We start from the raw sequence: 12,469 nt of genomic DNA on the forward strand, positions 1-12,469 counted from the left end.
CACATCAGAAATTACAGACAGCTAACCGAAGTTGTAATCAAGGAGTCAAATTTAATATAGAATAGAGACCATATTTGGAGTATTATGTGCAGTTATGGTCACCCAGCTATTAGAAAGATGTCATTAAGCTGGAAAGGGTGCAGAAAAGATTCACAAGGATGTTACTGGGACTGGAGGGCTTGAGTTATAAGGAGAGGCTGGATAGGATGGGACTTCATTCCCTGGAGCATAGGAGGCTGAGGGGTGACCTAACGGAGATGTACAAAATCATGAGTGGCATAGAAAAGGTGGATGGTCTTTTTCCCAGGGAAGGGCAATCTAAAACTAGAGGACATAGATTTAAGGTGAGAGCGGAAAGATTTAAAAGAGACTTGAAGGGAGCTTTATCACACATAGGGTGATGGGTATATGGAACGGGCTGCCAGAGGAACTTGTGGAGGTGTGTATATTTACAATGTTTAAAAGACGTTTGGACAAGTACATGGTATAAGGTTTAGAGGGATATGGGCTAAACACAGGCAAATGGGACTAGCTCAGATGGACAGAGGGGATGAATTGGGCCAAAGGGCCTGTTTCCATGCTTTATATTCTAATAGAGATGTGTGGAAGTGTAGGGAAGGAATTTAGGACCAAAGTAGTTGAATGTAGTTGTCAGTGGTGGAATGAGGAAGATCAGGTAATATAATTAATCAGTAATATGATATCTGCTTTAAAACAAAAAGTGTGAATTTTCTTTCTATTAAGCCTCTAGCTTAAACATTGCTCTGTGTTTGCAGGAATATATACTTCCATTGGTAGTGTTGGGATTGAGTTAGTGTTAAAGAAATTTACTTTTATTTTGAATGCATGACAAGTTCTCCAGTTTGACAAAATTACTTCATAAAGTTCACAATTGATTTAATGAGACTTCTTTTTCAACAGCACCCAGCAAGAGTTGGAAGCTGTAAGAAAGGAGCAAGAAGAGTATAAGCAACACCTAGAGCAAATGCAAGTGGAAATGAGGAGAAATGAACAAAAACTTGTGGCTGAAGTAGATGACTTGAACCGAACTAAGGAATTCCTGGAAGAGCGCTTAATTGAACTAATTAAGTATGACACCGCAATCAATAGATATTTTTACCAAGAAACAGTTAGCTTTTATTTTAAGCATTTATTTGATAAGATGCTTAATAATTAATGATTATTACTGTTTGGCTTCATTCGTTAAATTGGAATATGTGTTAAGATTTGATGATAAGAGCACCACAAAAACTGTGCCCTATGCTTTGGTCATTTTGAAATTTGCTTTCAGTTGTTCTCTGTGATCAGTATGATTATTATGAGCTCTGTAAGTACCAATGGTGTTTTAACAATTTTCGGGATTTCACTGTAATGTAGGCTCATGTAACAATTTTAACACCTAACAGCAGGGGTGTTCTGTTTATAATACGCAAAATCTTGAATAGGAGCCAAGTTCTCCCACAGTCTTTATAGCATTGATTTTAGGCCTGGGAAAAAAATGAGTTCTTGCTCCATGCCCAATAAACCATTCTGAGGACATTCCCCATGTCTCACCCCTACATTCTGTAATCTTCCCCAACATTTCCCTAGCCACAGTCAGATCCCTTCACTACCATTGGACTGTTTTCTAATAAGTAATTTCTATCTGCCTCTATTTTCTCAGTCTGAAACATGCATGCCTGCTCTTGGAGGTTTTGTCTTCCAAACTGTCTGTTGGGCTGCTGGTGGACAGAACTACCACTTAAAGAAGCAGCACCATTAAAATCATGCAGGGCACTTAGGACATCCATTCTTCCAAGTTCCCTGACTGCACAACATCCACTCCCTTCAGGCACTTGCTTCCAAATGAAAACCATCATATTTTTTTGTTGTTCTATAATTGTTTAATATCAAAATGTCATTCATGAAGGTAAAACTGCTGTGCATAGCCAATTTATCCCATACACAATTTCAGTCAGACAAGATTATTTGGTTCAAAACTGTTCTCTGAAGCTAACTATAAACCTGCTCAGTTGTATCATAAGCTTTTTGAGCACTTTTATCACTTTCTCAGCATGAGAGACTCAAAGGGTGAACAATCACAATGTTTAAAAAGTGAAAGCTTCTTACAGTTCAATCCTGGAAGGAAACAGCAGAATTAAATTATTTTGCTCTTTGTGCCTATATTAGTTGTTTGAAAAGGCCATCTAGTTCCCCACTCTTTCTCCATTGCCCAGATTTTATTTCCCCCTCCCAAGTATTTATACAATTCCTCTTTGATCGTTATGTGCAGATTCTAGATCAACAAAACACAGCCTAAATTGTCTGCCCCTTCTTTCTCCGTTTTAACTCTTATCAGACCCTTTGAAAACTTCTAAGAAATCACTGCTATCAGGCAAACACCTTCTCCAGCACACCACATGTCTACATTTCCTCATCCCAAGTACCTTCTGGTAGATCTCTTCCACATCCTCTGTAAAGGTTCTAGTTCCTTATAGTGTGGTGTCCGGCTAGGGTTTAACCTGTTTTTAATGTAGTTTTAGTTTAATTGCCTTTGTATTCCATGCTTCCATAGAAATAAAGACATGGATTTTGTATGTTATTTTCAACAGTTTTCTCAACTTGTCCTGCACCTTTTGAAGTTTGTTTTGCATACACTCCAAAATCTCTTTGTTCCTGCAATCCCTTGAAATTTTACCACTTACTTTATATTGCCGTTCCTCATTCTATCTCCCAAAATCTATCATTTCATTCATCTCTGCTTTAAATTGCATCTTCCATGTGTCTGCCCATTTCTCTAGTTTGTTTGTCCCTTCCATGTATTTTACTTCCTTCATTGCTCACTGCATTGTGCCATCTGTAAATTTTGCCTAGGTATACATATATCCAAAAAAGCAGTGGTCCTTCTTCTGACTGCTGGAAAGATAAGATTTATTTTACTCCTGTTTGAAATGTAACTGTTCATCAATGTTTCCTGCTTTCTGCTGGCCAATTTCATATCTGTGCATTCACTGATCCTTCAGTCCCAAGGATTTGGACCTTGCCTACATTTTTATATGGCATGATATTAAAGGCTTTATGAAATTACTTATCAATTTTATTTCTCTCAACAACATTCCTTTGCTTACTTCTTTAAAGACCTCAACTTAGGCAAGTCAAGTATCAGGCAAGTCAAATTTGACTTGCCTGATATTTATTAATTCATTTTATTCAAGTGACAAGTACATTTTGTCTTATAGTTTGTCTGATACAAGACTGACTAGTATAATTGCTGAGTTTATCCTACCATATTTCTTTGAAGATTAGTGCAAACCTCTGGGAGTGCTTCTGGATCTAAGAAATATTTGAAGAATCTAGCCAAGGTCCAGGCAATTTCCATTCCTCCCTTTAGAAATCTAGATTAGGTCCCATCTAGTTGGGTGACTTGTCTATGCATTGCAAACCTTTTAGTATTTGAAAGGAAATTCTTTTAGCATAGGATTACATAGGATAAGCAGCACAGACCAGGTCACTTGGCACAGCCAGTCCATGCCAGCATTTATCTTCTACTTGACCCTTGTACTCCAGTCTTTGCTCATCTAAACCTAACAGCGTAATTCTCTGCTTCATTCTCCCTCATATGCTTGTCCAAATTCCCGTTAAGTATATCTATTATTTGCTTTGATCACTCCCCGCGGTGACGAGTTCCAAATTGTCACTGTTCTTTGGGTAAAATATTTCTCCTGTACTTTTGGATTTCTTGGTTTCTGCCTTATACTGCTGGCCTCTAGATTTGCTCTTCTCCACACAATCCAATCAATTGAAACTTTCCATAATTTTAAAGTCTGCATAAACCAGAAGTTTTACGATCACCATTATTGATGCTAGTTTTTTAATTCCATGTTTATTTAATTAACAAAATTTAAATTGCTCAGCTGCCACGGTGAGATTCGAACTTGCATCTCCACATCAGTAGTCCAGTTCTCTGGATTATTTATACCATACCTACTATACTTCCATTCCTCTACATCACCTATATTTGTGATATCCTCATTATAATCCCCAGTGATCCTTCTGTTGTTATTACTTGCTTTGTAACACTTAGTGATTCCTTCTATAATGGTGCACACAATAATGATACAGTTCCCACATTACACTATCTACATTACCAATATCCATATTCCTTTTGTAATTTTTTATGCTATTTATTTGTTTTTAATTATTTCTTAGAGATAAGGACGCTCTATGGCAGAAATCTGATGCATTAGAATTTGAACAGAAGCTCCGCACTGAAGCACGATGGCTTGGCGACAGGGAAGTTAATTACTGTTTGGATTGTCAAAGTCAATTTACATGGTGGTTACGTCGGCATCACTGCAGGTATGTCTGAAGAATATTCATAAGATTTTTTTAAAAACATGGCTCCGTTCATAATATTGATTAGGAATTCCTGCTTTCAAATGAAACATCCTTAAATTTTCTTACCGGTTTACTTTAGTGGTTAGAAAATTGTACGCTGATGAGAAATCCTTCCTACTGTTTTTAGTTTGTCACCTATTTTCTATAATGTGACAAACTAAAAACAGTAGGAAGGTCTAGCCTAAGTTACCTTTTGGAGAGTCAAGGTACCTAACCGTGTTATGAAGTTCTTCCTTGCAAGTGGAAGGAAAAGATTGCACAATAATCTTTCATTCATATTACAAACTGCTGTTTTCATCTACTCACTGGTACTTTTGAGGAATTTAAAAGAAGTCATTTCTAAGTTCTTACATGAAAATATATTTTTAGGATTTTATAATATTTAAGTGCCAATACTTGAGTGGAAAATATTACGATTGATTAATTTTGGCACAAATGTTTTAACTGTCTCTCCACCGCATTACTGAAGATTTATAGCATCATTTTAGGTTTTGCATTTTGGATGAAACATGAAATCTATATGGTTTCTCAGGTAGATATAAAATATACCATGTTACTCTTTTAAAGAAGAGCAGGTGTGTTACCCCTGATATCCTGGTAAAATTTATCCCTCAGATGTACCTTGCTATCTGCAGCTTGACTTGTATTTTCCTCAAACATTGGTGGTTCTTTTTATTTATTCACTCTTTGTGATCTGGGCATTTCTGGCAAGGCCAGCATTTATTACACTTGAATAGATGATGGTGAGCTGCATTCTTAAACTGCTGAAGTCTTTTTAGTGAAGGCATTTATCACAGGGTACCCAGCTTCTAACCTGCCCTCATAGATGCAGTATTTGTGGCAGGTCCAATGGAGTCTCTGGTCGATGGCGACCCCCAAGACATTGATGGTGGGGAACTTGGCAATGATAATGCCATTGAATGCCAAGAGTAGGTGTTCAGACTCTACTTTGTTGAAGATTTATTTACTAAATTGTTGTTTTGCTGACCAGGCCAGTATTTATTGTCCATCCGTAATTACCCTTGAGAACCTGATGATGAACACCATATAGGACATAGCAGACCATTTGGTAGGATGCACTGCAGCAACTCACCAAGACTCCTGAGACATTACGTTACAAACCCATGACCTCTACCAGGTAGAAAGACAAGGACAACAAAAGCATGGGAACACCATCACCTGGAAGTTGCCCCCTTGACTTGGAAATAGATCGCCATTTCTTCACCATCGCTGGGTGTAAACCCTGGAACTCTCTCCTTAACAGCATTATGGGTACACTGTATCTCAAGGATGGCAGCGGACAAGAAGGCAGCTCACCAATTTCTCAAAGGAGTTCTAGGATTTAGACCCAGCAATGATGAAGGAGCAGCAATCTATTTCCAAATCAGAATAGTGTGTGTGACATGGAGCAGAACCTGTAGGGGGTGGTGGTGTTCTGATGCATCTTCTGTCCTTGTCCTCTTTGTTGGGAGCAATTGCAGGATTGGGAGGCATTGACAGATTCGCCAGAGTAAGTAATTGAATGTATTTTGTGGATGATACGCTCTGTAACCACTGTCTGTTGGTAGTGGAAGGAAGGAATGTTTGAGGTGGTTGATAGGTGCCAATGAAGCAGGCTGCTTTGTCCAGGGTTGCATACATCCGGACAACAGGAGAGTATCCCATCACAGTGCTAACTTGTGCTTTGTAAATGGTAGAAAGGCTTCAGTGTGTCGAGAGCTGAGTCATTCACTGCAGGGGACCCAGCCTTTGACCTGCTTTGACCTAAGGGTAGGTTACTTGAACCCATGTTGGATTTCGCTGAGTAAGTGCTGCTACTTTGCTAATGATTGAGAGGAGATTGATTAGGTAGTAATTGGCTGGATTATATGTGTCATAATTTTTGTAAACAGGACATTCCTGGGCAACTGTCTATATTGCTGGGTGGAACAATGCTGTAACTTTACTGGAACAACTTGGCTAGAGGTACAGTTTGTTGTATAGGAGTTCTGCAGTTTGCTAGGTTTGTTTGCCTTTTGTTGTTGAAGTACTGGCAGTTACCAGTAGGGGGAGGTAGGAGGAGGAAAATGAAGACAGCTGCTCACAGATGAACAACATGTCTTAGTACTTTCAGCTGGAATATTGCAAGCGTCCTGTACATGGTTTTGGAGTATGTGGGTAACCAGCAATATTTTGTTGTTACAATTAAACCTAAACAGTTGGAAAAAGACTGCAGAGGAACAAAATTCCAATAATTTGGCTGGTACAATTTGAGGGATTAAAAGAAGACTTTGATTTTCATTTGGAATAGTTTGAAAGGTTTTTTGTTAGCACAAATGATATTACAGATAAAAACAAAAAGCCAAATATATTCTTTGATATTTTAGGACTTATAAATTTCAGACTTTTTTAAAATTCTGGTAACATCAAAGAAGTTGGTGGATTTGATTTGCACAGAACTTAAACGAAATTGTCAAAACATTTCAAACCCAAGCCAATTCTCACTCAGAATGTTTCATCAGCAGCAGCAAGAGGAAGGAGAAGCTCTTGCTGAGTCTGCCACTGCACTGAAGCGTCTGGTATTCTCTTGTGGTTTTAGTGTGTTCCTAGGTGATGCTTCAGATCAGCTTGTCAGTGGTTTTTAAAAGGAAGCTTATTGCAAACAGCTACTGTCAAGAGGACTTGACTTTTAAGCCAGCCTGTGAAGTTGCTTGTCTCCAAAGATACTGTACCATGGAGTTAGTACCATTATAACACAACCAGGGATGCTGTTCAAAGAGTCGACACAGCGTCAAGAGGCAACACAAGTGCCAAAATGTGAAGTGGGTCTTGTCCATTTCAGTAGCAAAGACAGGGTCCTCGGATGGACGTTCTTCAATTAATGCCATGTAATGCAAGCAAGCATGTTACCATTATGTTGGAAATCCTTCCAGTAGATTTTATTAGGAAAGGTGCCACAATTATAGGAGGATAGATTACTTATAGAGGGTATGCAAAAGTGCAAAATACATTGTTCATTTAAAATATATGATGGACACAAAAGACAATACAGACCCAGAAGTAGGGAATTTGGGTAATTAACTGTTTCAACAACCAGGGGAATGGAGACAGAATATACCTCCATATGGACCTGGGAGGAAAATCAGCCAGCATGCAATTGGACAATGAAGCATCTGTATCACTTGTGCAAGAGCACATATAGCTTAAGATGTGACCACTGCAGCCTTCACACATTCATGCCTTGTCATAGCCAGGAGACAGAATTTCTGTTGTGGAAGAGACTCAAGTTCAGTGAAATACAGAGGCAGTTGGACCCTGCCCCTGGTGATAGTGAAAGGAAACAGCACTGCATTATTGGGGAGATACTGGCTGGAAAAGATCAATTTGAATTTGGGAAATTTCTTCAGCTTACAAAGCCAGGGCAGATCAAGGCAAGGCAGAGAGGCTATTTGGTGAGTACAAGATCATGGTAAATTGTGGTATGAAAGCTGAAAAATTGTGGTATGAGGTGTTCAAGGCCGGCGATCTAGAACCCTACAAGATGTCCAGGTACGACCTACGGAAGGCCATCGTGAGAGTGAAAAGGCAATTCCATATGAAGTTAGGCACAGTTGGCTTCACGACAGCTGTGGCAGGGTTTGCACGAAGGAAATGGGAAGTTTCACTTTATGCAACATAAAAGGAACAGAGACTGAATAAGTGACACAGGGAGTTCATTGTGTGAGATCATTTACTTTGGATCCGAAGAAGGCGTAATGCTGAGAGATTCAAAACTGGAACAGCTAAGAGTGTTTCTGTAAATGTCACTAAAGCTAATGGACAGCTAAAAAATATAATTAAAAATGTGGAGATGCAAATTAACTAAAACTGAAGCCATGAAATCTTTCCTTATAATGTAATCCTCCAAACTTTATGAGGAAAGGTTTCATAGCTTCAGTGACCTGGGTTTGATTTTAACCTTGGGTGCTGTCAGTATAAAACTTGCATGTTCTCTCTGTAAGAATGTCACTTCGGCTGGGTATTCTGGTTTCCCTCCACATCCCAAGGACATACTGGTAGATTAATTGGCTACCATAAATAATACCTTAGTGTGGTTAATGGCATAGAAATCAAAGAGGAATTGATAGGCATGTCATTGAGATATACAGCACAGTAACAGCCCCTTTGGCACACCAAGTCTGTGCCAACCACCAAGCACCCATTTACACTAATCCTACACTGATCCCTTATTATTTCCCCCCACACTCTCATCATGTCCCCCCAGATTCTACCACTCACCTACACTCGAGGGGAAATTTACAGTTGCCAATTAATGTACCAACCTACGTGTCATTGGGATGTGGGAGGAAATTGGAAGGTGCAGAGAAATCTCACACAGTCACAGGAAGAACACTGTTATGAGCTGGATCTCAAGAAACGATGAGGTGGAGTACAGGAAGGAGATAGAGACCTAAGTGGAGTGGAGTCAAGATGACAACCTTTCCACGTCAGCAAAATGAAGGAACTGGTCATTGACTTCAGGAAGTTGGATGGAGTACACACCAAGTATCAACAGTACTGAGGTGGAGATGGTTGAGAGCTTCAAGTTCCTAGCTGTAAAAATCACCAACAATATCCCTGGACCTGCCATGTGGATGCTACAGCCATGAAAGCACACTAACCACTTGACTTCCTCTGAAGGCTAAGGAGATTTGGCATGTCCTGATGATTCTTACTAATTTTTACAAATGCACCATGGAAAGCATCCTATCTGGATTCATCGCAGCTGAGTATGGCAGCTGCTGTGCCCAAGATCTTAAGAAATTGCAGAGAGTTGTGAATACAGGCCAGTCCATCACACAAACCACCCTCCCCTACAGTGACCTGGTTTACACTCCCCGCTGCCTCGGGAAAGCAGCCAACATAATCAAGGACTCCTCCCATCATAGTCTTCTCTCTTCTTCTCTCTCCGGTCGGGCGGAAGATGAAAAAGTTTGAAAGCATGTACCACTAGACTCAAGGACAGCTTCTATCCCACTGTTATCAGACTTGAATTGACCTCTCATAGGTTAAAAGATGAATTCTTGATCTCCCAATCTACTGGGCAGGCACAGTAGTGTAGCGGTTAGCGTAATGCTATTACAGTGCCAGTGACCTGGGTTCAATTCTGACCACTGTCTGTAAGGAGTTTGTACATTCTCCCCGTGTCTGTTTTTTTTTGCTCCAGATTCCAGCATATGCAGTCTCTTGTGTCTCACCAACACCTAGTTTGGATTTCAGCAGGATCACTTGGCTCCCCACCTCATCACGGCCTTGGTCCAAACTGGACCAAAGAGCTGAATTCCAGAGGTGAGGTAAAAGTGACTTCTATTGGCATTAAAACAATATTTAAGTGAGATTGGCATCAAGGTGCCCTGGTAAAACCAAAGACATTGGGCATCAAGGGAAAACTCTCCAATGATCAATGTCATAGCTGACACAAAGCAAGATAAGTATGGTTGTCAGAAGTCAATCATCCCAGCCTTTGCAATTATTGCAGGAGTTCTTCAGAGCAGTGTGTACTATCTTCAGCTGTTTCATCAATGTCCATCCTTTCTTCAGAAGTGCAGAAGTGAAGACATTCACTGATGAATGCACAATGTACAACTCCACCCATAACTCCTTAACAAATGAAACAGTTCATGCTTGCATGGAGAATGACCTTAACAATATTCCGGCAAGGGTTGATAAGTGGCAGGTCGCATTTGTGCCACAAAAGTGCCATGGAATGACCATCTCCAACTAGAGAGAGGGACAAGCTACCTATCCTTGACATTCAATGGCATTATCATCACCAGGTCCCCTACCATCAATATCTTGGGGCTCACCATTAGTCAGAAACTCCATTCATGGATTAGTTGTATAAATATTGTGGTTACCAAAGGAGATCAAAGGCTTGGTATTCTGTGAAGAGTGACTCATCTCCTGTCTTTCTATCATTTATAAATACACGTGGAATATTCTTCATGCTTGGAATAGTGCAACACCAACAACTCTCTTGAAGCTTGACACCATCCAGGACAAAGCAGTCTGCTGGACTGGCACCCTCTCAACCACTTGTGATATTCATTCCCTGTACCATCAGTGCACAGTGGCTACAGTGTGTACCATTTACAAACTGCACTATGGTGTGGGCCTTTTGGTGCTGGGGCTGTAGATGTTTTTCACAGCACTGAAGAATTCATGCATGTCATGACTTGCTGAGCCTCCTGTACTCTCTCCATCCATCATGGGTTTTCTGCTGGAGCTCTACCTTTTGGAGTTTATAGAGCTATTTAATTTCTCTTGAGTAAAGCTGGACCTTTCAATCCAGGAACACCTTATGCTTGTGGTCATTTAGCTCCTTGATCTCCTTGTTATTCTCAGCAGACCACTTATTAGAAATGTATAGGGTCTCTTTGCAGGTGTCAGATATAATGGGCTTTAGGGCAATCCATAAATTGTGGACACTTTGCAACTCCTGTAGGCTGGGAATTGATGGGTTGTCTGTGAGATGCTGACTGAGAAGACTCAGCCTTTGTGGGACGTTGAGCGCTTTGACATTGATCTCCTTACTTCATCACTGTGCTTCTGTTGATGATGACGATTTGGGGTCAGATTGATGGAGATCGCACTTTGTCAGAGGGTTGCACACCTATTCACACTGGTCCCCTACTCCAGCCACACACCAGACCACACTGGTCCCCTACTCCAGCCACACACCAGATTACACTGGTCTCTTATTCCAGCCACATACCTCACCACACTGATGCATGACTCCAACCCTCACCTAACTAGACCAGTCCTCAATTCTTTAGGTGGCACTTAAGAGTCAACCACATTGATGGATCTGAAGTAACATGTATGTTAGACCAGGGAAGGATGTCAGACTCCTCTCTGAACAATATTGAGTACTGTTGTAAGACAAGTTCGAAAGGTCTTGAAGGGCAAGGACTCTGGACATAGTCTTTGGAGTTAAAATGATTTATTTACAAAGACAACACAGGATGAAGGGGAACGAACGCACACATACACACATGCACATGGGTGATTGCCAATGTGGGGGAAATTGCAACAAGGGTGAGATACACACACACACACACACACACACACACACACACACACACACACACACACACACACACACACACACACACACACACAAAAAAAACAAACTGGGTACAAACGAATCAAGGAAGAAACAATACGATGCCTGCCACCCCTCGACTCAGTGCAAGCACCGGCTCTACACTACTGGGAATCTAATTAGGATGTTCTGAACCCTTATGGAAGTGCACACTCTTACCAATGGTCTCTTCAACATTGCATAGTGGTTAGCATAATGCTTTACAGCGCCAGCGACCCGGCTTCAAATCCGGCCACTGTCTGTAAGGAGTTTGTGCGTTCTCCCCGTATCTGTGTGGGTTTCCTCCAGGTGCTCCGGTTTCCTTCCACATTCCAAAGACGTACAGGTTAGGAAGTTATGGGCATGCTATGTTGGCGCTGGAAGCATGGCGACACTTGCGGGCTGCCCCCCAAAATCACTACGCAAAAGATGTATTTCACTTTGTGTTTTGATGTACATGTGACTAATAAAGATACTTACCTTTATCTTACACTTAATCACACTGATCCATTCTTCCTTTAGTGATCCTTTTGCTTCCCGTGTACATAATAAAAGTGTTCATGGAAAATAATGTACAGAAAGTATGTTACATATGTTTTGTTATAGGTTGAAATGAAGGAAATGGACAATTATCAAAGATATATATCAAATTTGATTTCAGGTGATTGAATAGATATAGCTTGTTGACAGCTGGAAAGCAAACAATTCTGTTTTGTTCCTTTTCAGACTTTGTGGACGTATCTTCTGCTATTATTGTAGTAATAATTTTGTAATGACAAAACACAGTGGTAAAAGAGAGCGCTGCTGCAGAGCTTGCTATGCGGAGCATAGTGCAGTTGTTCAACGGTTGAATGATCCTGGGTCATCAGATACAACAAACAGCCCTGATGAATCTCCTTCACGATCAGTGTCAGAAAGACAAATTACCCGAAATACAGGTAATAATTATTAATACAGATTGGTAACAAAATTTGTTACCACATTTAAACT

At 40.4% G+C, this 12,469-nt stretch overlaps 1 protein-coding gene across 5 annotated transcripts in view; it reads left to right on the forward strand.

The window, feature by feature from the left end:
- Positions 1 to 12,469, forward strand: part of fyco1a (FYVE and coiled-coil domain autophagy adaptor 1a) — a 219,484-nt gene that overhangs the window by 108,545 nt on the left and 98,470 nt on the right. For all 5 annotated transcript variants that reach the window (XM_052015726.1, XM_052015729.1, XM_052015727.1 and 2 more), the window contains 3 exons: positions 922 to 1,089; positions 4,189 to 4,338; positions 12,206 to 12,417. In XM_052015726.1, the coding sequence (XP_051871686.1) occupies positions 922 to 1,089; positions 4,189 to 4,338; positions 12,206 to 12,417 (530 nt within the window). The remainder of the gene's footprint in view (positions 1 to 921; positions 1,090 to 4,188; positions 4,339 to 12,205; positions 12,418 to 12,469) is intronic.

This window comes from Pristis pectinata, chromosome 5 (assembly GCF_009764475.1).
Source record: "Pristis pectinata isolate sPriPec2 chromosome 5, sPriPec2.1.pri, whole genome shotgun sequence".
In the NCBI taxonomy this organism is placed as follows: domain Eukaryota; kingdom Metazoa; phylum Chordata; class Chondrichthyes; order Rhinopristiformes; family Pristidae; genus Pristis; species Pristis pectinata.